Here is a 27,224-nt window from a genome sequence, read left to right as displayed (position 1 = left end):
AACAAATGGGGGGAACCCAGAGATAGACCTGTTTGCCTCCCTTCAGAACTACCAATTGGACAAATTCTGCACAGCAACTCCTCACAAACAGGCTTGGAAAGTGGATTTTCTGTCCTTCACCTGGAAAAAACCTATCAGTTTATGCCTTTCCCCCTCTGCCACTTCTCTCCAAAGTGCTACTAAAGATCAAACAGGACAAACCAATGACAATACTGATTGCACCGGACTGGCCTCGCCAACACTGGTACCCCCTCTTGCGCAGTGTGTCACTGCTGGCACCATGGCACCTGCCTCAGACCCCTTCCCTGCTGTCCCAGCAGGAGGGCCAGATTCTGCACCCACAGCTTCAAACCCTGAACCTTGCAACCTGGCTAATTACCTGAGCTGTCAGTTACCATCCCTCAGTAAGCAAGTGATGGATGTCATTCTGGAGGCAAGGAGGCCTAGCACTACAAAATCCTATGCTGAAAAATGGAAAAGATTCTGTTCCTGGATCCAAACTCAGGGGATGGGCGAAGCAGTACCCATTTTACCCCATGTTCTTCAATACTTAACTGAGCTGCTTCACAAGGGCCTTTCCTTTTCTTCCATCAAAATTCATGCCTCTGCCATTTCAGCACATTACAGCACAGAACCACCCCTCTTCTCTCATCCACGGCTGAAGCAATTCCTCAGAGGGGCCAAAACCTTAAGACCACCCAGGAGAGCCCCTACTCCAGCATGGGACCTTAACTTTATATTGGAAAAGCTCACTCTTCCTCCCTTTGAGCCAGTTGCAAATGCAGAGTTAAAATTTGTTTCTTGGAAAACCGCCTTCCTTCTAGCCATCACTTCAGCAAGAAGGATGTCTGAATTACAGGTCCTCATGGCAGTGGAACCTTTCATCATCTTTCATGCGGACAGGGTGTCCCTCAGGACCAATCCCTCATTTATGCCCAAGATGGTATCCAGTGTGGCCCTTAATCAGTCCATTCATTTCCCAACCTTCTTTTCTAATCCACAGAACAAAGGGGAACAAATTCTGCACTCCTTGGACGTGCACAGACAACTTAGATTTTACTTGGACAGGAGTAAGCCTCTTAGGAAATCTGAACAGCTGCTGGTGGCATTTGTTGCAGGGGCAGAGGGGAAGGCCATTTTGAAGCAAACCATTTCTAAGTGGATAGGCCATTGCATTCATTTCTGCTATAAGCACCATGGAAAACCTACCCCACAGGGGATAAGACCACATTCAACCAGGGCTGCATCTACCTGTACAGCCTTTCTCAGAGGTGTCCCTACCATGGACATCCTAGAAGCTGCTACCTGAAGTTCTGTACATACCTTCACTAAGCATTGCCACTTGCCAGTTTTTTCTAAATCCAGAGCTGGCTTTGCCACTACAGTCTTGCAGGGCCTTTTATCTGGTCCAAATGCTATCTAAATTGCCACCTCCCATCCTTAGCTTTGGGAATCTACCCAAATGTGATGAGTGCAACAGTGAAACACGAAGAACATAGTACAGTTGTGTACACTTACTATAAATGTAGATGTTAGAGTGTATTCACTGTTGCAGTCCTGGTTACCCTCCCTCCAGCCCCCTGACTTCTATTGACTACATCTCTTTTCTTGTTTACTATGCTTAAAGCTTTTTGGTGTACTTGCTTTTTTGTTGAAGGTGTAACCTTGTATATAATTGGTTCCCATTATGGGGGCACCTGACATCTGGGGCAAGAAAAACTGATGTAATGGCGTCGGCTGCATGCTTTATATCCCTGACTCCCTGACGTAATGGAAGATGAGACAGCAACTGATGCAGGACCCAAGACTTTGATAATCAGGCCGACTGAGGGCTACCTGCAAGCAGATTACCCAAATATGATGACTGCAACAGGGAATACACTCTACATTTATGGTAAGTGTACACAACTATACTTTCTGTGCTTTGCCACTTGGTCTGTCTACTGGTCCAAGAGTTTTCACGAAGTGTTTAGCTCCACTGTTAGCCCACTGCCAAACCCTAGGGTTCACATTTACCTTTACCTGAACGACTGTCTCTCAAGGAAAATTCACAGAACAGACACTTAAATTTTGTAATGCTTTACAGGTTACATTGGGGTGTTTACAGAAGGTAGTTTTCACCCTAAAACTTTGTGTGTCAAACTTTTCCACAGACAGATTCCCTATCTTAGAGCTGTCACACAAACAAACAAAAAGCCTTTTTTCCCCAGGAAAAAAATCTTTCCTCACAAACTACGTGATCATTTTGCTGCCAGAGCAAAAAATCTCAGCAGGAGCGTTTCTCAGGATCTCTGGGTGGGTACATGGCTTTTTGCATACTCATGATCCTTTTTGCAAAACTACACATGAGAATGGGTCAGTGGTTTCAAAACTTTTTTATTTATTTAACATTTGTTGACCGGGAATGTGACGACTAGGTTCCACAGAGCCTGTTTTCAGCGGAGGCCCGGGGAGAAATGCTCCAGATGCATGTCTTTGGAATGTGGGAGGAAACCGGAGTACCCGGAGGAAACCCACGCGAACACAGGGAGAACATACAAACTCCACATAGAAGGCACCCCAGCCGAGAATCGAACCAGAGAACCTCTTGCTGTGAGGTGACAATGTTAACCACTGCACCACTGTGCCGCCCAAAACAAATTGAGAGTAACATTCTCAACCCCTGGAAACACAACAGCCTCTCCTTAAATGACTAAAAAGAAAGGATCTGCTGTGGTGGAAAACTGGAAAACACTATTTTACAGCATTCAAGTGCAGAGACTGTCATTACAGGCAGCTCAGTCATGGCATGGGGAACATGAAGGTGCAGGCATCTGGACCCCAGATCAGAGGAAAGCTGTACATTAACTGAAAATAGTTGTCTATGTAGCTGTGAAAGCCTTTCAACAGAGTCTTAACACCAGGAATTTTACAGATTTGGACGGAATGCCACAGTCATGGTACATAAACAGTGAGGCACTCTTTCTTGCCACTTGTGCAGTCTTGCAATGAAAATTTGGCTGTTAGCGCAAGACCTGAAAGTGATTCTCACAGCATCATATATTCCAAAACAGAACAGTACCCTGGCAGATGGATGATGAAGAGGGAGACTTTCCTGGACATTCTACTCCAATACCCAGCAGGGAGGGACATGGAAAATAGACATAGTGTTGTTCAAATGGACCAACTTGTTTCTGTACACCTTTACCATTATCTGATTCCCAGAGTACTGATAAGTCAAGACATTGAAGCCACGCATGATTCTAATTGCCTCATACTAGCCAAGACAACACTAGTTTTTCCCTTCTTTTGATCCTCAGCAATGGGAGAGTCCACCCTCCCCCCACAGGATGTAGACATTTTCAGCCAGGTCAAGGTCCCAGTATTCCAGCCTCACCTGGCCACACTTAAACTGACTGTCTGGAAGACTGAGTTTTAACACCAAAATAGCATCCAGTATCACCTCTGAGGTACTAACTATCATTGAGGCAAGGAAATCCACTACCAGAAAGTCATACATAGTAGAAGGGAAGAGATTTTTCATCTGGTGCCACAACAAGAACACCAGCCCTCCTCAGGTAGTCATCAGTTCAGTCTTGCAATACCTTTCAGATCTATTCAACCAAGGCCTTTCCTTATTCTAGCACATTAAGGTGCATGCTTCTGCCACTTCAGCTTGCCTACAAACGTCCTCTCCCATATACTGTCACCCCTACTTGAAGCTGTTTCTAGAAGGGGTCATTTACTAGATGCCACCCAGAAGAAGCCTAGTTCCTTCTTGGAATCTCAGTTTTGTTTTAGGAAAAAGCCACCCCACCTCCCTTCAGTGGGCCAGATGCTGCTCATTTAAAGATGCCCACTTGGAAGACTACCTTACTAATTGCCATCCCTTCAGCAAGGGAGGGTATCTGAGCTTAAAGCCCTTGTGTGCAAAGATCCTTTCTTTTTTCACAGTAACAAGATAACCCTGAGAACTAATCCACCTTTTATGCTCAAGGTTGTATGAGAACTTTCTCTAAACCAGGCTGTCAGTCTGCCAGTTTTCTTTTCATATCATTAAAACAAAGCAGAGCAAATCCTTCCTGGTGATCCCCTAACACAAAATCTACAGTAAAAGGAAATATCCTGAGTATGCAACAGGTCTAGAGATGTCCAAGTCAATGAAAATATTGGGAGTTTGATTAAGAATTTTAAAAAGACTTTGAAACCAAAGGCAGGTAAAAAAAAATCTTCTTTAGTTGTGTAAATCAGCAATGTGTAGAACTCTTAATAAATGACGGAACCTATCAAGACCAGTAGACATTACACATATCCTAGCAAACAAGTTCAGTGCAAATTTCATTCCTAAGATGAAACTCCAAAGCTTTGTGATCCCTATCACTTCCATCTTCCCCCCAGCATCACTATAGTACAAGTAATGAAAGAACACCTCTTCAGTGGGACCAGATTAACATACCGAGTTTGATAAGTAGCTACAGACATGGCCTAGCAGAACCTATACATAAGCTTTTCAACTTGAGCCTGGCTGTAGGCTCAGTCCCAGAAGTATGGTGTACAGCACAGGTGATGCCATTCCATAAATGTGACCCTACTACTGACCTTGTAAACTGTAAGCTCATCTGCCTGATGACTCATTTGTAAGGCCATAGATCACATTATAACAGACTTGATTAACATTAATATTGAAAGTCTTTTCAAGCTACATCTACTAGAATGTTGGGTTTGTAAAAGTTAGATCCTGTCTAATGAACCTGGTTAACTTCCTAGAGAAGGTAATACAAACTGTTTAAAGCAGTCACACTGTATACATAACTTACCTTGATCTGGCCAGGACATTTAACACCACCCCCCTTGCTAACATAATTGTTAAATTAAATGCATTACAAATCGATTCTTGTATGTTAAGTTAGATAGTAGATTGGCTAAAAGGCACATTTTGCACTGTTTCCAGCAGGGATAACAGCAGCGAACTTCAAAGTAACCAGTGTTGTTCTGCAGGGCTCAGTGCTGAACTGCTTTTGTTCAATATGTAATTCTCTGATCTGTAGATTAAAAACTGCAGATGACTACAGACTGTGTGTCATATGTTCATAGATTTCATGCTAGACTAACTGTGCTTGTGGGCCATTTTAAGTCTAGCCAATTATGCCAAGTGAGAATCAAACCCTGCACCTTGTGTCTGTAAGGTAAACACCTTAACCATTAAGCCAATCTCCCACCTCATTGTCAACCCCCCCCCCCCCGGCATGGTATGTACTTATACCATGTTGCTAAGACCTGGAAGTCCTTACTTGTATCCTTCAGGTTCAAGTGAACCTTGTGAGACAGTGGTTTGAATGGTGGATCAGAGATCTTTCTACTAGCCAGACTAGGTATTTGGAGTTCTTTTCAAAACTGTGGCCTTTTCCTCTAGTGCTGCAGCTTGAGGATGCTTTGAAAATGCCCCTTATTAGAGCCATATTTTTCAGCACCCAAGACACCAGATTGCCTTCTTAAGATATTGACATTTTCTTAACTCTTGAAGATCCATTTGTAGATCTGCAGTGCTGCTATCTCTTTGATACTATGGCTCTAAGTTCTAGTACTTTGTCAGAGTATTTGGTGTTTCAGGAAGTTTTGCATGTCTGTATCACTAAGGATTAGGGTGGTTAATTGTCACATTCAAGTCATCCAGTAGGAGGAGGATGCATTATGGTAAATTAAAAGACTTGTCTGAAGACTTTTTTGTTAGGGTAAGAATTTCAAATCTAGTTGAGACTGCCTGCAGACATTCTACTAAGTGTAGAGTGATGTGTTAAATACTTGCACCAGTGCTGCAGCTAGGTGTACAGTGATTCATCCCTTCCTAGATGTTGAATGCACTGGTAGGTTGGGAGAAGCTCTCTGACCCCTTCAAATATCTGAGAAGGGCAAGACTGCAAACAGCAGAGCTATCTCTCTTCTCTAGTGAAGACTCGTGTAAGATGTTCAATTGAAAACAGAGCTGTTCCCACCATCTTTTTTTGTTTTGTTGTTTTCCCTCGGAGATTGATGAGTAGCATGCTCATTGGTTTATCCAGGCAATTTTCAAGAGCAATGACATAGGTAACAAAGCCATTTTTTTTAATTGCAGAATTTACTTGTGTAAATGGTACAGTATTGTACTTTGCCTGTATCACTGGGGGGCATTTTGAGGCTAATGATTTCCCCTGAGAAAGGTAACATGGCAGCAGGCCCTGTTATGATTTCATTTGATGCTTGGCACATTAATTCCCAAATATTGCAATGCTTTCTATTGACAAGAGAATAGAGTTCTAGATTATTTTGGGGAAAAGCTTATACATTACCGATCTTGGACGTCAGGGCAGTAACAAGATTTTTAGGACAGATGTTAAACATGATGGCACAGCTTCCTTATGATACACTGAAACAAAGGACTGCATTTGGCTGTCCCAAGCACTATATTGGGCAAGATTTGTTACACCATCAGTTGTTTCTGCTAGCATTATCTGACTTGTACAAGGTGAAACACTGCCTACATTAGAGAGAGAAGGCATCAGCGGAGTACCACTAATATAAGATTTTCCATTTGTGACATAAGGTCAGTGCAGTTTTGTAACAGTCCACTTTAGTGTCTTCTGTTAACTCGTCACAACTTAATAATCATTTTAGTATATTTAGAGCCTGAAAGGATTACATTGGTCAAGGAAAATGTCCTTATTTTTGGGTCTAACAGTTCCTTTAACTCCAGCTGTCAGGTGCTGCTAAATCCTAGTATTGTGTGATGCCGTAAACATTAGGATGTTCATCGTGTTACACTGCTGCAGTCATTACACTTGGGTTATCCTGCCTCAGGCGGTCCCGCAGTCGGCCAGAGTTCCAAAGTCTTGGTCCGGTGTCGGTTGCTGTCGCTTCTTCCCTGATGTCAGTGCGCCAGGGGTATATAAGATTCATCCAACGCCATTTTCTTCAGTCTTTCTTGCCGCGCGGTGCCCGAAGCAGAAGCAGTTTGCAAATGCCGGTCGGCTGACTCCTGAGATTTTCGAAGTCGAATTTCAGATCCGAAGTCTTCAATAAAGCTAAGTACCCCGTTGGGGAAACATTTTTCTTGCCTCGGACCGATGTCAGAAAAAGTTAATAATTGTGTTTCTTGTGGGAAGCAAATATGTCATAAGGACTTCCACTCTTACTGTATTCCATGCCTAGACCCTGATCACGATGTCACTAGTTGTCGGTTTTGTGCTAGATTTAACAAACGCACTATAAAAAGACGTTTTGATTTTGCTTTGTACAACTTTGGCCGAAGGTTCAATTATACTATGCCGTCGTTTCAACCGACGACCGCAATACCGAAAAAACGCAAGGACAAGGATAAAGACAGGCATCCGAGGCCCAAAACCGACGACAAAACCTCTTCTAGGCCAGTCGCCGGTTCTCAGTGTGGCACTTTCGCAGCACCTGACACCCGCTACCTCAGAGCCACAGGCCGCCTCCGACTCCCACGTGGAGACAACTAGGCCTCTGGAAACTCAAGTTATTGGGCCTACGGAAACTAATCCCTCAGATGGGTCCAGAGCCGCTGAGCAGGCATCGGCTCCTGAGGGTGTTTTCAGACCTTCACAACTAACCATTAAAACAACAGCCAAGACAAAAGTACCATTAAAGACAAAGAAACAAGTACAGCATTCTCCTGGACAATCCTCCATGCCTAAATAACAGATGCTTAAAATGGCCGAAGACCTCATTATTCTAATCAGGGATTCCCATCCCCCTCCTGAGAACAGGCCTAGGCAGGATACAGACTGTGATTCCTCTGATCAGGTTTCCATTTCCTCTGATTCCTCTTCAGACCAGGGATACTCTCTAACCCCCTATGAGGATTCTGATGCTGAAGAATCTATCCCTTCAGCCTCTCCTCCTGTAGATTACTCTTTTGGGGAAACGTTACATACCATGAGGGAGCATTTCCAATGGGAAAGTCAGGATTACTCAGAATCCAAGAAAAGGCTCAGGGATTTCCTTTTATTGCCTCAGCACAGGCCCTTGGCTATTCCGCCTGTGCTTGATATTGTGGATGATGTGTTCTCTGAATCCAGCTTATCTCCTGATTCTTTGCCCCCTGCACCAGCCAAGCCAGACAGATATTATAGAGTCCCAGACTCTCACAAGTTTCTTTATAAAAACCCTTTGGCGGCTCCAGAAACTATTTCCCAGGGTCCAAAAGGGGTTAAGGCATCCATTGCAAAAAATCCAGTGCCCTCTGACAGAGATTCTAGAGCTTTGGATAGATGGGGGAAAAAAGTATACACTTCTGCAACTTTAGCAGTAAGAGCTTTAAATTGCCAGTTTCACATGCTTAAGTACCAACAATATTTAATGGCTCAGTTAAAACAGAAAATGCTTGCAAGCTCAGAAGCTCCTGATTGTAAAGAAATGCAGGATTTATTGCATGCAGTTGAACAGGTGGGAAAACATACTCTACAATGTGGTTTTGATTCTTTAGAGGCCTCTTGTAGGGCCGCAGTTACGGGTTCTGTGATTCGAAGACATGCTTGGTTAAAAGAACAGAGTTTACCTGATCATGTTAAGGCAAAATTATTGGATGCTCCTTTACAGCATGATACCTTGTTTGGTGTTAAGGCAGAAGAGGTGTTAAAGAAAATGGCGGCTAAAGCAAAATCTATGCACAGTCAAGGATTTCTTACAGGTACAGCCACCTCGATTTAGCAGAAATTGGCCAACAAAGAATTGGTCCTTTCCAGTATCAGACAGGCCACAGAGAGGCAGATACAGACGCCCAAGAGGAAGATCTCAACCCCAAGGCTCAAACAGACAACGACAGTGGGGGGCACCTCAACCCCAAAAGGAGGTGAGGACAAGTCTCAACCTTACAGGAAACAGTCACAATGACTTTCCCCTTCGTACTCCAAGCGCTTCCCTTTTGGAAGACCCCTTAGGGAGAAAACTAGCACTTTTTTCTCAAAACTGGCAAACAATCACTCAAGACAAATGGGTTCTGAATATTGTGTCTCAAGGTTACAGGTTCCACTTTCATGCTTTACCAAGGCTAAAAGGAATGCCAGACCTGCCATAAAAACAAATTTCAGCCCTCATGGACATGAGAGCTATTCAAAAAGTACCACAACAGGAACAAGGACAAAGATTTTACTCAAGACTCTTCCTGGTCCCCAGAAAGGACAAGGTCTGGAGGCCCATACTAGACCTATCAATTCTAAATACTTACCTGGATATTCCGAAATTCAAAATGTTGACATTACAGCAGCTTCTACCCATGCTGGGCAAGAAGGCTTGGCTTGTTACTCTGGACCTCAAAGAGGCATACCTGCATGCCCCTATCAGACAGAAGTGCAGGAGATACCTCAGATTCAAAGCTGGTGCAATGCACTACCAATTCTCTGCACTGCCCTTTGGCTTATCTACTGTGCCCAGGGTCTTCACAAAGTGCCTGGCACCAGTAATTGCATTTTGCAGACAAAAAGGAATTCAAATATATCCATACCTGGACGACTGCCTCATTCAAGCAGAGACAAAGGACATTCTTCTACAGCATCTGGCATTTGTAAAAAGGTTGTTAATTTCTCTAGGGTACACAGTAAACGAAAAGAAGTCAAAACTAGTGCCCTCACAACGGATTATATTCCTGAGTGCCATCTTAAATGAAAACGGGCCAGATGGCTTACCTCACGCCAGACAAACAAGTTCAACTAACTCATTATTTTCAACTACTGGCAAAAAAGTCCCATCTCCCTGCAAGAAAAATTCTGCAGGCCCTGGGATTCATGGCATCCTGCATACTACTAATACCATATGCCAGACTGCATATGAGGAAATTACAATGGTACCTAAAAAGTGTTTGGACTCAACACTCTCACAGTATAGAAGCAGTAATACCAATGATTCCCTGCCTACAACAGGAGTTTCGATGGTGGGCACAGGCATGTCACCTAAACAAGGGTCAGCCTTTTACCTTACCCACAGCCAGGCAGCCTCTAACAACAGATGCTTCAGATTACGCCTGGGGAGCACACATGGCAGGAAAATGCATTCAGGGCAAGTGGACCACAGACCAGATGCATCTTCACATCAATCAACAATAGATGTTGGCTGTTCAGAATGCCCTAACAGCTTTCAAGGACCTTCCGTATCCAGTACAATTATTATTAAAGACAAACAACACCACAGTAATGTGGTACATAAACAAGCAAGGGGGTACTCATTCTTATATGCTATGCAGGCAAGCCATGACCTTGTGGAACACATCTCTACAATTCCTGCCAGGAAAGAAAAATACTCTGACAGACGATCTAAGCAGAAATATCATGGACCCTCACGAATGGAAATTGAATCCACAAATGTTCAGCATGGTAACGCAAAAATGGGGATGCCCAGACATAGACCTTTTTGCCTCCCCACTGAATTGCCAACTACAAAAATTCTGCACAAGGACTTATCACAAGCAAGCATGGAAAGTGGGTGCTCATTTGTTCATTTGTTTGGAAAAACCTAAAAGTTGATGCCTTCCCGCCACTGCCTTTCCTTTCAAAGGTACTCCTAAAAGCCAGACAAGAAAAAACACAGATGATCCTGATTGCTCCAGACTGGCCACGCCAGCACTGGTACCCTGTCTTAAGGAACTTAGCTCAAGGCCCACCATGGATTTTGCCTCAAATTCCGCACCTTCTGACTCAACAAAACAATCCAGATCCTACATGGTCAGCTCAAAATCCTAAACCTGGCTGCATGGCAAATTCATTAGTCAGACAGGCAACACCTCTCTCTAAAGCTGTTATAAATTTAATTTCGGAGGCTAGGAGGCCTAGCACCAGGAAAGCTTACTCAGAAAAATGGAAGAGATTCTGCGCCTGGAACCAGGCTCAAAACCTTGACCCTCTTGTTCCAAACATTCCTCAGATTTTACAGTACTTGAGATGCTGGGCAAAGACCTATCCTTCTCATCAATTAAGATCCACGCCTCTGCCATTTCAGCACATTACAACACGGATCCTCCTTTATTCTCTTATCTCTTGGTAAAACAGTACCTCAGAGGGGCTAAAAACATAAGACTGCCCCGGAGAGCACCAACACCACTTTGGGACCTCAATTTAATTTTGGAAAAACTAACCCTGCCACCTTTTGAGCCAGCCAATCTAAAAATTTTTATCATGGAAAGCAGCTCTGCTACTGGCAGTAACTTCAGCACGAAGAGTCTCAGAGCTACAGGCATTAATGGCAGTGGAACCTTTTATAATTTTTCATCAGGACAGGGTTTCTTTAAGGACAAACCCTACCTTTATGCCAAAGGTGGTATCTAGTTTGGCTCTTAACCAAACCATTCATTTGCCAACTTTTTATCCAAACCCCCAGAATAAAGGGGAGAAACTTCTGCATTCTTTGGACATACACAGGCAGCTATGCTTCTGCTTGGACAAAACAAAAGCTTTCAGGAAAACTGAGCAACTGTTTATAGCATATGCTGCAGGATCACAGGGCAAGGCTATCTCAAAGCAGACTATATCCAAATGGATAGGACTCTGTATACGTTACTGCTACACACAGCATGGAAAATCAGTCCCAAATAACATTAGACCACATTCCACCAGGGCAACAGCCACTTCAACAGCCTTTCTCAGAGGAGTACCAACCAAGGAAATTTTGGAGGCTGCAACTTGGAGTTCAGTGCACACCTTTACCAAGCATTACCACCTGCTTCTTTACTCTAAATCCAGAGCAGGATTTGCCACTGCAGTTCTGCAGGGCCTCATAGCCAATCCTAACTCTTTATAGACCAGCCACCCAACCTTAGCTTTGGGATTCTACCCAAGTGTAATGACTGCAGCAGTGTAACACAATGAACATAGTACAGTTTTGTACCTACCATAAATGTAGATGTTCGAGTGTTCACACTGCTGCAGTCCAGGTTACCCTCCCTCCATCCCCTCTGAACTAGCTGGACTTATCTATACCTTTCTATCCTATACAACCTTTGTGGTGTATTTGCTTGTAACTGAAGGTATTGTTATTTTTATATGTATATTTTTTATTAGCAATATGTATTGCCTACCTACTTGGGGGCACCTGACATCTGGGGCAAGAAAAACTGAAGAAAATGGCGTCGGATGCATCTTATATACCCCTGGCACACTGATGTCAGGGAAGAAGCGACAGCAACCGACGCCGGACCAAGACTTTGGAACTCTGGCCGACTGCGGGACCGCCTGACGGCAGGATAACCCAAGTGTAATGACTGCAGCAGTGTGAACACTGGAACATCTACATTTATGGTAGGTAACAAAACTGTACTTTCTTCTCTCTTTCTGGATCACTGAAGTACTAATGTGTAACCAAAATAAAATAGTGCAGAATTTTGCAGAAACCCATAGAGGCTTCATAAACAGTTATAGGCAGCAGAGATATGTGACCTTATTGCAGTTGAGTTAAAGGAAAGAAAAAAATCATGTTACATTAAGAAAATGATGACAGAATTCTTAAATTTAGGTTTGATTTAAAGTATTTGGCAAGTGATATAATTAGAATTGTTTTATAATTTTGGTGTAACACATACTACTTTTTTAATGTATTTATTTATTTATTTGTTTTAGGACAACTGGGTGGACTCCAGGCGCTGGCAGTTTTCTATTGCAACAGAACTTCCTGAACTTGAGGGAGACAAAAATTCCTCAGATTTTAGGAAGGGTCGACCAGGTGGATTTAGGAGAAATGACAGATTCAGAAACAGAGGACAATCTAAAAGAAATTTTGGAAGGTCATCTAATTCTAGATAACATAATAAACTGTTTTTTTCCACCTACAGAGTTTTATTTTCTTATTTTTTTTTATTAAAATTGGACCTTTCCAAAATATCTTTGGTTAGTATGATTGTTTTAACAGTCGTGGTTGCCTATACTGTCTGTTGTATTCTCTGTTTGGAATATGTATCCCAGCCAGAAGATATATAGTGAAAACAACTGCCTGATGGACTACTGAAATGCTGGGAAGAGATCAGGGAATACTTGACTAGGTCAAATTAGTGATATTTTGCCACCAAATGTGTGACTAAAGCAGAAGTCTTTGTTTCTTTTGGAGTTCTGCTGTGCTCATTTTTGTTGAGGTCAGTACCAGTAGTGGCAGTATAAAGAAAAGGGAAGGTCTTTCTTCAGTCTTGGCAATTAACTTGCCTGTATCTATTTTTATGTGGTAAATGGTATTTTGTTTGTGTTTTTGTGCATATTCAGTATAACAGAACAGTTCTTCAGAGATTTTAATGTATATCTGGAGTCCGTCTGGCTAGTATTCAGAAAAATTTGCTGCATCGCATTGGGTGATTTTTTGAGGAATGATCAGCCACAGTCAAGATGTATGTGACTCAGAAACACACTTTCTCACTAGTGAGGAATGCCATGTAGTGGTGCATACCACAGTATATGCTAATAATGGCTGTATAATGACATAGTAATAAGGAATATTACAATGAGCAATGTAAGAGTATGCAAGTCTGGGAAAACAAGATAGCAGAATGATATAAAAAAACAACAAATGCTGAGCTGTAAAGGTAAGCACAGTGTAAATGAATACTGCCAAATCTCTGTGATAAATTTGGAGAAATGTTAGGGGTTGTCTCTGCATTAGTAAGTATGCATTTGCAAGAAGTTATTATTGCCATTATGAGCCGTGACTGTGCATGTCATCATTCCTGGAGGCACCATGTCATCCCACCACACTTCTTAGTGACACCAACATTGTGAACTGGTTCCATGTGGATAAGGGAGACCATTCAAAACGTTTCTTGACATCCTGCCCTTCCTTTCTCTTATTCGTCCAAGCACCCTACCCTTAGTTATGGTCGAAAATCTCCTTATCTGCCTTTAATTTTCTTTCTTCTACTTAGCCTAAAACAGTCTTTCTTATCTCTCAATACTAATCCTTCATTTTCTGCCTTTTCTCTACTACCAAGTTAATTTCCAGATGTGTTTCATAGCTCTTTAGATGCTGTTGATATTGATTAATAATAATCCATTTAAATGTATATTTACATTGCAGACAGCGCAGTGGTGCAATGGTTTGCATTGTCGCCTCACAGCAAGAGGTTCTCTGGGTAGATTCTCTGCTGGGGTGCCGTCTGTGTGGAGTCTGCATGTCCTCCCTGCATTTATGTGGGCTTCCTCTGGGTGCTCTGGTTTCCTTCTACGTTACAAAGACGTGACTGGGCTGTTTCCCCCTGGGCCTCTACTGAAAATTGGCTTGTTCCAAGTTGGACTTTTCCGGTAAACAAATGCTAAATAAAATACATTTTTGATTATTTGTATACCAATGCTTACTATGTTCTTTATGTAATGTATTTTCTGGAGTTTTTCTTCCCAGAAAAAAAAATCATATCTCATTACATGCTTCTGTTAATGATACTCTGTATAAATTTTGTATTTTTGTTGATTACTTGCATTCCTCTGTGTACTAAGTTCTTTATTGAATTTTTTTCTGGAGGTTTTCTCCCAGGATGTCCACTGAAAAGGAGTACATTTCTGCTCATTCGGACAATCCTGGTAAGCAAATGCAGTAAATATATACATGTGTTGGCCTTGTCTGTAACCCAGTAGTAGTCATGAAATACCTATCCTAGTGGATACCATAGTATGTGTCTTTACATGTACTAGCTACAAGGGCCTTTAATGTGGTATTTCAGGCATCTGCCTCGAGAATACTCCCATCAGTTTTTTCTGTATTATGCTTCAGTGTGTGGGGGGGCATATGTCGGTTCCCACTACCACAGAGAAGAAAGGGAATACCATTCAGGGCCATCTCCCTGAGGGACTGAAAGCCATAAACTGTTTCTGCATTAAATAAAAACCTCACTTTGGGAACTGGGAAGGAGAGATGTGAACCACAAAGAGTATTGCTCCATCAACTGCCAGTTGGTCTGTATTGTACAAGTTATCGATCTACATTGTGTCTGCAGGCCAGTCAGATGGTTATCATGACTCCCACGTGTGGCATATCTGTAACCTGTACCCATGGCTTGCAAGGGATAACTTACCACCAAAGGCATCTTACTGGTAATACTGGACATGCCCTGAAACACAAGCTATCCCAGACAAGCCCCCACTCAAAGGACAAATCCACCTCCATAGACAACCCAAAGATAAAAAAACGAAGGGTAATGCTACTCAATGCCAGAAGTCTAAACCTAAAGATGCACGCACTCGAGACTCTCCTCATTATGGAGAGAATCGATGTCTGTGCAGTAACAGAAACCTGGTTCAAAGCTCCTGAGAGCACCCCAGCACTACCAGGTTATAACTCATACCATGCGTTTCGGCCCCAAAACTCGGACCGAAGCACAAAAGGAGGGGGAGTATCTATATTCATCAAAGATACCTACACCTCCAGGTTAATGACACTGCACGAAGCATCAGAAACCATCCATATGCAACTAACAGCGGGCAAAACTGCCTTTCAGTTTGTAGCCTGCTACAGAACACCCTCCCTATTACAGGAACCCCACTTGGCATTCCTGAGAACACTGGAGAATATGAAGGTCTCTCCAAACACTATGTTATTGGGTGACTTCAACTACCCAAACATTGACTGGAAAAACTACTCAAGCCCAAACGCCCTCACCCAACATTTCCTTGAATTTATAAACTCTAAGGCAATGGAACAACTAGTCACCACTCCCACAAGAGGGAACAACATATTGGACCTGGTCATCACCAACATGGGGACTATATGTTCCACACCAGAGGTAAAGCCCTCATTGGTAAGATCAGACCATAAACAAATTTCCCTGGACATCCATATCCCGTCCCCACCTCCAGCCAAGGAAATCACTGTAAAGAATTTCTCCAAAGCCAACTTTGCACTTCTCAAGACTGAGGTGGAATCCTTCAAAGCCCCTGGGCCAGAGGATAATACAGCCCAATCCGCAGAATCCTTTAAAAATGCATTCTATGAGCACATGCAGGAATGCATGGATTGTGCTATCCCAAATGAAACCAAGACTCACTCCTCCAAAAACAGGAGACCGGTCTGGTGGACCCCAGCCATAAATAAGCTATACAACAGAAGGAGGAAGCTACTACATGACAGCAAAATCCCAAAAAGGGAAGGCATCTCTGATCAGTATTAGCAAGAAACTTCGTTCCCTCATAAAATCATCAAAGACCAGTTTCGAAAGAAAAATTGCCCTAGACACTAAAGATAATCACAAGGCCTTCTTTAGTTATGTCAGAAACATGGGCGGAAACTCCCAGATATGCTCTGAGTTGTTGCATAACGGTACAAAATATACCGAACCTACAGACATAGCCAACATCCTGGCAGACAGATTCAGTACAGACTTCTCCCCCCTTCCCCCCCCCCCAAAGGAGCAAACGCCTATCCCAACTGAATGTAACCTCCCTGACATCACAGATGCACAGGTGAAAGCTGCCCTCTCCAAAGCAAAAAACACAGCATCTATGGGACCGGACTGTGTCCCAGGCTGTGTCTTACATGAGCTCCAAGAAGAACTGAACCCTCACATTAAGTCACTGTTCAAACTTAGCCTTACTACAGGATATGTACCCAAAGAATGGTGTATAGTTACAGTGGTCCCACTCCACAAAGGTGGTGCCACAACGGACTCCGGAAACTATAAGCCTGACTAGTCTGGTCTGTAAAGCTATGGAGTGTATTATCACGGAACTCATAAACAAAGACATTGGGAGCCTCCAGACACTGGACCCTACCCAATTTGGCTTTGTTAAGGGCAGATCTTGCCTCTTAAACCTAGTTGATTTCTTTGAAACAGTTACCAAAGCCATAGATGAGGGCACGGTAGTCCACACAGCCTACCTGGACCTCGCAAAAGCCTTCGACACAATACCCCACTCGGGCATCATAAATAAGCTTACCAGCTTAAATATCAACCCCTATATCACAAGATGGGTTGCAAACTGGCTCAGAGATAGAACCCACATGGTCAGAATCACAGGTGCCATGTCCGAATCCAAACCAGTTACAAGTGGCATCCCACAGGGCTCAGTTCTGGGACCTCTCTTGTTCGGTATGTACTTCTCTGAGGTTCAGGCTAACACGGGGGGATTATGGCTGACAAAGTTCGCAGAAGACTGCAAACTGGGGGCCATAATCGAATCTCCAGCTGACACAAGCATCCCCCAAAAGGGTCTCACAGTGATGGATGCTTGGTGCCAGAACCACGGCCTCAAGCTAAATGCTAAAAAGTGCATAGTCATCCCCTTTGGGAAAAACAAGGTGCCCACAAATTACCACATAGGTGGTAATCCATTAAGTACAGAAGAAGTAATTAGAGATTTGGGGACCAACGTAGATAGTAATCTCTCTTTTGATAGTCACGTTGCCAAAGTGGTTAGAAAGACCTTCTATATAGCCCACCTTATCATGGAAGGGTTCGCATCTAGATCAGGAGGGGTCATTGTGCCCCTCTACTCGTCACTCATCAGGCCCATAATTGAATACAATGCCCCTTTTGGGATGTACCTTACCCGACACCTGCAGCAACTGGAGAGACCCCAAAAGTAACTCACCAAGAGGATCATGGGCTACAAGCAGATGTCCTATGCAGCTCGACTAAAGAAACTCCAGCTCTACTCAGTTGCTTACCTCCTACTCAGAGGCGATCTATGCCTGATGTACAAAGTCATGTCAAACCCAGAATTAATGGACATGCTCCACCACAAAAAATCCAAGTCCCTTAGAGCTACACGCTCCAGGGACCTAAACCTCAGCACAAAAATAAATAGGACATGCTGGAGGGACAGATTCATTTCCCAGAGGTTCCCCTCACTCTGGAATAGAATCCCAATTCATGTTAGACATAGCCCCTCGCTGACCCTCTTCAAGCGAAATTTGGACGCGTGGATGGGAAATCGCAAATTCACCCCTGGGATCTCTCCTGTGTCCCTGCTAGACAGAGGCACAGTAAACTAACCTTAAAAGGGTACCTTCTGTGACCTACTTTACAGAGGCACATTAGGCTAATCTAATAGGGAGACGGAAGCCAAATACACTCTGGCTAGGCTTATAAATGCCCTAGGGCAGATAGCCTAGTATCTACCTATGAACCTATGATACCATGCATCAGAACTCCACAGAATGAAGTAGACCAGGGGAGCAGTTGTACCCAGTCAAGAACAAGAAACATTACTGGGCATCTGTTTGGGCTGCTGATGGCATGCTTTTGCTACCTGAATTCATTTGGTGCTGCACTGGTGTATGATCCTGATGTGTACAAAAATACTTTCAGTATGTGCAGTGCTACACAAAGCCATACTTAAGAGGCATTTACAGTAAGGAGGCATTTGCAGGAGTAGTAGTCCCCAGTACACTAGGCAATCGAATCTGAGCAAATGAGGAGTTAGTGGAGGAGCCTGCAGTAGGGGATGATTCATGCCAGACAGAGGCAATGCAGGGTGCCATGGCACTGGCAAAGAAGCAGTGGAGTCCCCCCAAAAGACGCATTTGATGAAATCCTGGAAATTAGAAAGCATCAGACACCTACTGTCAAAAAGGCATGAAAAATGTATGGTTTTGCAAGCCCCGGTAGGGGCAGCAGAGTATGGCTCCAGTCATAGCTCACATGCACTTATTTCAGGGTTAGAAACTTTCCTTGTATGGACAAGTGGCTCATAGGGGCACCTTCTGTGGTAAGACTTGTTAAAGCAAAGGCAGTATTTGCTCCACCTTTACATATCCATAGGGGTCGTGGTCAGTGTAGCAAAGTGTCTGCTGGAAACCTGACCATCTTTAACCTCTATAGGCTGCGAGTTGGATACTCTCATAAGGTAAAATTACCACTAGAAGGAATATACTCTGTTGTTCAGGAGGTTGAAAGTCTTTTGAAGAATCAGAACCCTAGTGCAGCAGCAGTCCGCGTTTTGCTAGGCTTGATGGCTTTTTCAATTAAGACTGTGCCATTCACCAGACATGATATGAGGGTTCTGCAGTGGACCATCAGGACTCTGGAATCATGTAAATCAGTCCATGACGTGTACAGTCAGACTTTGAAAAGTTTGCATCAGACACCTATCCAATACCAAATGCAAACATTTTTTTCTCCATCACCCCCTCAGGAGGGTCAGCCTCCAAGACAGACATTCTCCCATGTTTGGCCCCATATGTATTAAATGTGTTTCCCCCATTTTCATTCAAAACCATATTTCTCCAGAAAGCCAGAATGTACAGAGCAAAGGTTATTCTCATAGCCACATTCTGGCCTTGCCAGATTTGGATTCCCCTGCCCTGGTTTTATCTAAAGAGAAGATTACTTCTGCAGTACCCTCATCTGCTTTTCCACCCACCCAGACAGCCTCATTCAGACATTTGCTCCCTTCGAATGGTTTCCTCACTTCCACTGATGGCCAGGGTCCCCTTATTCTCTTCTGATGTGATCAGTCCACTACTGCATCACACTGACCCTCTATTGGGCAGATTTAGAAATTAAAATGCAATTTTTTTTTCTATTTGGGCTACAGGATGTAGCACTCTTCTCAGCCCCTGTATCTGAAGTACTGACCTTTCTAGCAGACATATTTAGAAGCAGGCTGGTAACTCATCTGTGAGAATTCATCTAACTGCATTGTCCTCTTTCATCTTCCTCTGCCTCTCACTAGCTTATTTTTTTTATTTATTTATTTTTTTAACTTAGTTGTCTTTGGTTCTCAGCTCCTCTGTGGGATTTAAATTGTGTCCTAGAGGAATTTGTTCGATTTCCCTTTGAACGAGCTATCTCCACTGATATTAAGCCCATGTCTTGGAAAACACTTCTGTTAGATGTTATTTCAACCAAAGGATTCTCAGAGTTTCACTCTGTCCTCTTACATAGTCCATCTTAATAGGGTGACTTTCAGAACTAACCCTTCCTTTATGCCCTCAGTTCATTCACTTTAGTTTTCTAAAGCATTTTAATAGAGATGAATAGTTGCTATACTTAGAAGTCCGTAAGCAACTCATGGTTTGAGTTCACCGTCCAAGAGATTTCAGGATGGATGAGCAACTGTTTATCTTACCAAATACTAAAAATGTTCCCAAATCACCCTATCTAAATGGATGTCTGATTGCCTAAACTTCTGTTACTTCAGTAACTGTTCCATGCCATTTAGATTGAAAGCATGCTCTGTCAGTGCTCAAGCTACATCCACGGCCCTCCTAAGAAATTTACCACTTGAGGAAATTGCTGCTGTTGGTGTACCTTACATACCTTGGCAAATATTGCAGTTTAGATATTCTATCCAGGGCTTGATACTCCTTTGGAGCATCTATACTCACAGTACTCACAGGCATGTTATCACAGACTGCTGTAGGTCTGCTAGAGATTCTTTGCAACAGTGTCTGAACAAGACCAGCCTAGATATGCAAGATATGTACTTAACCAGAATGTTAGCTATAGCTAATGTCTGGACATGAACAACCCACCCAGCTAATCCCCTCTGAATTGCCATTTCTGGAGGAACCTGCAGAGACACTGAAGGCTTGGCTTTAAGCTTCATGAAACTTAGGAGATAATTGTGTGTATGTATGTGTGTGTGTGTAGATTATATATATTACACACACACACTTTACAGTTACAGCATCATTACTAGCAAATTGTATGCTTGTTAATCGTCACCTGGTCTGGATTCTCAGGATTGTAAGGGTTTATGGGTTTGGGAGGGAATCAAGCTTGAAAAAGTTTTGTTGCTGAGTGAAAGTACACCAAGGCATCCAATCCAACTGTTCCAGTGCTCATACCGATACCTGTTAAATCTAATGTTCTGGCAAGTATATAATTTGGGATGTCCTTCCACATCACTGTTGCAGTATTTATAACCTAAGGGATCTCCTGCCAAGGATAGCCGAACGTCCAGCCAGTATGCCAAAGCCTTTAGTACTTAGACGTCTTACATCACATGTATGCTTTCTGCGCAAGGTATAGGGCATAAAAGTGATGTACAGATACACATGTTAAGAACAACTTTGCTGCCAGTCCAAATGTCATCATTGAACAATGGTCTGAAAGTCTTTATGCTGTGCTGCTTACTAAGTCACATTTTAGATTTGTGCCCCTTTGGAGTTGGTTCTTTTTTCTTTAGTGCTGTTGGGTTCATGTCATCCAGAAAGGGACAATGTCAGTGTTGGGAGCAGAATCCCCATGAGACCGTCACAACCAGTGCCTTTTCTGTTTGGGTGCTTCCAACGACTTTATGCAGTGTCTATCTGCCAAGCTTTTGTCCCCAAGACACTACATTGTTGTCTCTCCTCATCTATTTACCTTGAAACCAACTGTGACTTCCTTCCTCTGGGCCAGTAATCAAGGGGCTTCAATCCTCACCACTGACACCAGTGAGGGATGTTCGCTTGGAACAAAAATGGATACACACACATTATTTTCAGATGCAGCTCTTTTCACCAAGCACAGTTTCCCTTAAGAGTACGCAGGAAGTGCACACAGTCCTGGGGCTAGGTTTCCCTTTTTCTCTGCAGGCCCAAATACGACTCCCCACTGATACATAGTGTTGCATGCCAAGTCTTCCACCACCCTCTGTGAAACCAGTGCTCTGTGTCCCTGCTCCAAGTAGCTGACACACTCTGAGATTTGATTTTCACACACACCTGGGAAAGGCTGGCACAGATTTACCAGCTATGCCCCCTCTGCCCAGACCAGAAGGTAGATATTGCCACCAGAACAGTTCAAATCCAGCTACTCTAAGGCTCTTATCAGGGTATCCAATTATACTTAATAAAATTAATACTAATGCAAATGGTAGTGTTTGACCAGTGCAGCAAGGCCTTCAGGAGCAGTCACACTATCACCAAATAAGAATAACTACTCTCAAAGGTTAACATATTCTGCACAAGACCAGCCACATTGAAAAGTTTAAATATATTTAATAATATAATAAATAAAAGAACAAGGAAAAACATCTATTTACAATAAACACCAGAGTTTCAGTCACAGGAAATATTAAAAATAACACAGATGGATAGATTTCCACAGATACAGAAAAGCAATACTTAACTGATCTCACTATGTCTTCCTGGCTGATCTAAAGAATTACTGATGTCCTTCTATTCCTATGTTGCAGTATTCTTAGTGTGGGATTCCCGACCTCAGGCGACCCGAACATCAGCTCCTATACAAAAGCTCAGGCCTGCCTGCTGTAGGTGCGTGGGATGTCACACAAAGGGTCATAAACCAGGGCCCTTAAATGTGACGTCTGCACGCACAGGCCTCAGAACTTTTCAGCCGCAGATGACGTCACATCAGTCAGTTCGCTCCTATACTTGAAGACTTCTTGAAAGCCAAGTACCCTATTTGGGAATTTTTTTGTCTCTTTTGCTTGAGCTTGGTTAGCTGTAATCGTTAGCCAGTGTCAGCTAAGAAGGGCAAATCCCATTGCAGGTGTCAGATACCGCATAAAGATATGCACGACAGTTGCGCCTTTTGTTTAGGAAAGGAACATGACCATACAGCTTGTTCCATCTGCCAATCTTTTGCTCTGAAGACCCTTCGTAGCTGTCTGGCTGCCCTTGTCTTATATTTAGAGAACCAGAGACTCAGCTTGCATTCAGGATGGTTTCCAGGCCTACTTCCGTTGCCTCTCCACCATCTGTTTAGCCTGGTGAGTGGAACATCAGTGTGCCTGACTATAGAGTCACCTATGACTAGAGTGTTGGGTACGTTGTTATGCCGTATGGGCTGTGGTTGAGTGGCACACTGAGTTTATGGGCTGTGTGTCATTTGGGTTGTGTTGGGGTGAGGGTTGTGTTGGGGTGATGTCGCGTTTCTGCTTTGGAGGTCTCTGTTGCTTGAGCAGATTTTTATTGAGAGCCTCCATGAATGTAGGTGTGTGTTTGTGTGTTTTGGTGGTGTAGGTGTTGAGGGGCTGTGAGGAGTGTGGTGTGGTGCAAGTATTTACCTTCTCCTCTTCACTGTCTAGTCCAGTCTTGGGTGAAGAGAGCTTTGCTTCCAGTTTGGTTATATAAGTGCATCTCTCACAGGTTGTAGTGTTGGGTGGTAGGAGGAGAGGGTTGTCTGTGTACATGAGGCAATTGCTGCATTGCCCCAAGATGCCCAGATTCATTAGGTAGGCAGGAGAAAACACCAGGAGCTGACCCTTGGACATGCCTGGATAGGTTCTTATTTATTAAGTACTAAAAACCGTTTTCCTCTAGACAAGTGAGGAAAGTTGAGTGCTGTAGTAATTTTTTAGATATAGTGCTTACAAGTTCTGAACAAGTGCTGAGCTCAAAGAAACAGATTTGAGTGCTAAAACTAAAAACAAACTAGCTAGTTCTAAGGGAAAATTTGAAGAGCAGACTGCATGGCACCAGGAATAGTTTAACCCTAGTTACGTGACGATGCATAAAGTGTATTTATATACATATATATATATATATATATATATATATATATATATAAAACAGTTGCAAATGAGCAAATGGATTTAAACAAATTAACCAATAAAAAGCTGAAAACTGAGCCCTGTTCCAGCAGTCTTCAATCAGACAAGTTCTAACTGCATGCACCTGCCACTAGGGTGCAGGGGAACCTTCTCCAAAAAAAGATGGTCTGGATTAGTGCTCAAGTTATACAAACAAAGCTAGATTCAGCAGGTCTGAATTTAGTCTATGCTACAGCAAACAAGGCGTACCAATTTCAGAAAGAAATAAGCAGGCACAATAAGCCTTTAACCAGAAACTCCCAGCTCAGAAGGGCAGAATCTACCTTCTCCTCCCACAAGAGTGCAGACCACACCTTCTTAATGTAAAATAACTGGCCTGAAGCCCAAGTGCTTAAATCAGAACTGATACACTTTTAGAATAACAGACACTAAGCCTTCAATCAGCAACTCCCAACTTAGAAGGATGTAACCTACCTGTCCTGCCACAACAGTGCAGACCACAAATATTTTTAATGTAAAACAACTGCTCTGAAGCCCAAGTGCTTCAATCAAAGGCTTAGAATAACAGTTACAATTTAATCAGGCTGCTAACCAGCAGCAATAAATGCAGCAGAATAAATGCAATCAAGTACCTTTAAGAACAACCAACAAAAGCAAAATAAAGTAGGACAAAACACAAATACAGTAAAAGCAGATGAATAAAGTGCACTCTGTATATAACAATAGAAAACTGATTTAAACAAATTACCCAATTAACCAGTAAAAAAGCTCAAAACTTGGCCCTGTCTCAGCAGTCTTCAATCAGATAAGTTCTAACTGCCCACTCCTGCCACTAGGGTGCAGGGGAACCTTCTCCAAAAAATATGGCCTGGATTAGTGCTAAAGTTATACAAACAAAGCTAGATTCAGGATGTCTGAATCAGTCTATGCTACAGCAAACCAGGCACACCAATTTCGGAAAGAACATTCAACTAAGCAGGCATAATGAGCCTTTAACCAGAAATTCCCAGAAGGGCAGAATCTAGCCTCTCCTCCCACAAGAGTGCAGACCACAAACCTTAATGTAGAACAACTGGGCTGGAGCCCAAGTGCTTAAACTAAAAGGCTTAGAATAACCGTTGCAATTTAATCAGGCTACTACCAAGCAGTAATAAATGAAGCAGAATAAATACAACTGAGTACTTAAGAAGATACAAAAGCAAATTAAAGTGTACTTTTTTTAGTAAAGTGCAAGGAGAGAGGAAGAAGGAGCAGAAGAAAAAAATCAAGGTTAAGAACCTAAGTCGGTTGGCCTTCTCAAATGTTCTCTCTGTATTAAGTAGAGTAAACACCAGACTGGGAGGGGTGTCCCAGATCAAATTTACAGTAGGGGCAGGCAGCTGCAAAGCCAACTATAACCACCACAAGAACAGGGTGGGGGACAGTTTCAGGACAGATGAGAAGCAGAAAACAATGCCAGAAAAATAAAACAATTCAGTCAAGCAAAATAAAGACAAAGCAGAACTCAGAAAGGTTAAAATGCCTAGAAAATATACTTATCAATCAGCGATATATTTCCAGATTGTGTGAGAATCGCACATCAGCCAGAACACCAGGAGTTTCCAACAGTGTATGCAGGAATTTACAAACTATTTTTAAATCAGCAAGCCTTGAAGCAATCAGGTAACACAAAAACTGTAAGACCAGTTTTATAAACTTTACCACAGGAATAGGGGGGAAGCAGTTTCAGGACAGATGAGAAACTGAAAAACATGCCAGAAAATATATAAAACCATTCAGTCAGGCAAAATTAAGACACTGCAGAACTCTGAAAGGTTAAAATGCAAAGAAATATACTTAGTGGTATATTTCCAGATTATTTGAAAATCACACACCAGCCAGAACACCAGGAGATGTTCTTCGTGTTTCACTGTTGCAGTCATTAAATTTGGGTTATCTGCTTGCAGGTAGCCCTCAGTCGGCCTGATTATCAAAGTCTTGGATTCTGCGTCAGTTGCTGTCTCATCTTCCATGATGTCAGGTAGTCTGGTATAAAGCATGCAGCCAACGTCATTTTACCTGTCTTTCTTGCCGTGCCTGAAGCAGAAGCAGTTCGCAAGTGCCAGTCAGCCGACTCCTGAAATTTTCATTGTTGAGTTTCAGATCTGAAGTCTTCAACTAAGCTAAGTACCCCATTGGGGAACCTTTTTCTTGCTCTAAACCAATGTCAGTAAAAGTTAAAAATTGTATTTCTTGTGGAAAGCAAATACCTCATAAAGATTTTCATTCGTACTGCATTCCTTTCCTAGGCCCAGATCATGACATACCTCGCTGTCAGTTTTATGCCTTATTCAATCCTTGTACTATTCGTCGTCAGCTCATTTTCGCATCTAAATATTTTGGTACTCTGTTCAATTATCCAGAAATGACTTTGGTAAGCCACCCGACTACCAACATTTTAAAAAAATGCACAGATAAAGACAGAGACAGACTGCATAGGTCCAAAGCTGCCGACGATGCTTCTCCTAAGCTTGTCCCCAGTTCGCCAGTACTTAGTGAGGCGCTTTCACAGCCCCTAATACCCACTACTTCAGATTTGCAGGCCTCTACTGAAACCCATTCGGAGTATGGTATGCCGCAAGATGCTTCTTCGACTGTGGAACCTGTGGATGTATCTACCTTGGATGGGGCTGGAGTCGCTGTGCAGACACTGGCTTCTGAGGGTTTATTCAGGCCTACTAACTTGCATATTAAACCAACGCCATCTTCTTCTTCAAGGCCTAAAACTTGATCCATGCCAAGAAAACTGCCCAGACCACATCATCAGGCCCCTATGCCTAAAAAAACAAATAAGAATGGCTGAAGACCTTATTACTCTAATCAGGGGAAGCCACCATTCTCACACTAAGAGACCTAGAACTGACTTTCCTTCTGATCAGGATTCTGAAATTTCTGTTTTTTCTGATGACCAGGATTTCTTATCTACCTATGAGGATTCTGATGCAGATGACTCCATTTCCTCTGCTTCCCCTCCAGAGGATTTCTCTTTTGGTGAAACCTTGCATACTCTTAGGGAGCATTTCCGCTGGGAAAGCCAGGATTTCTCTGACTCCAAAAAAGAGTCTTAGGGAATTCTTACTCCTGCCTCAATATAGGCCTTTAGCTATCCCTCCTGTACTGGACATTGTAGATGATGCCTTCTCAGAATCCAGCCTGGCCCCTGACACTTTACCTCCTGCTTCTAGAAAACCTGATGGGTGTTACAGGGTACCTGACTCACAATTTCCTTTTTAAAAATCCTACTGCGGATCCTGAGATGATTTCACAGGGACCCAAGGAGATTAAGGCCACTACTGCCAAAAATCCTACCCCCCCCAATAGAGATTCCAGGGCACTGGATAGATGGGGTAAGGAGGTATACACTTCTGCAACTTTAGCCATTAGGGCCTTAAACTGCCAGTTTCATGTGTTGAAGTATCAGCAGCATATTATTGCTTAGCTTAAACAGAAAATGATGTTGATTCCCGGCTGTGCTGAAAATAAAGAATTACAGGATTTAATGCATTCTGCTGAACAAATGGGAAAACTTATTTTGCAATGTGGTTTTCATTCATTAGAGGCATCTTGCAGGGCTGCTGTCACTGGGTCTGTACTTAGAAGGCATGCTTGGCTTAAGGAGCAATCTTTGACAGATCATGTTAAAGCTAAATTACTGGATGCTCCCTTAAACCAAGACCGCCTGTTTGGCAACAAAGCAGAAGAAGTACTTAAAAAGACAGAGGAAAAAGCTAAATCTATGAAAACTGTTAAAGATTTCCTGCAAGTACAGCCTCACAGATTTAGTAGGCATTGGCCGTCTAAGAATTGGTC

General features: G+C 42.9%; 1 protein-coding gene across 1 annotated transcript in view; it reads left to right on the top strand.

Moving 5' to 3' along the window:
* The window catches only part of DDX21 (DExD-box helicase 21), an 835,772-nt gene extending 822,985 nt beyond the window's left edge, over positions 1 to 12,787 (top strand). Inside the window, exon 16 of the mRNA XM_044055776.1 lies at positions 12,579 to 12,787. Coding sequence (XP_043911711.1) covers positions 12,579 to 12,761 — 183 coding nt within the window. The 3' untranslated portion in view covers positions 12,762 to 12,787. The remainder of the gene's footprint in view (positions 1 to 12,578) is intronic.
* The last annotated feature ends 14,437 nt before the right edge of the window (positions 12,788 to 27,224 follow it).

This window comes from Protopterus annectens, chromosome 14.part0 (genome assembly GCF_019279795.1).
Source record: "Protopterus annectens isolate FY-2018-M chromosome 14.part0, PAN1.0, whole genome shotgun sequence".
In the NCBI taxonomy this organism is placed as follows: Eukaryota; Metazoa; Chordata; order Ceratodontiformes; family Protopteridae; genus Protopterus; species Protopterus annectens.
The sequence above is the reverse complement of the archived record's forward strand: the minus strand, read 5'-3'. Positions and strand labels throughout refer to the sequence as shown.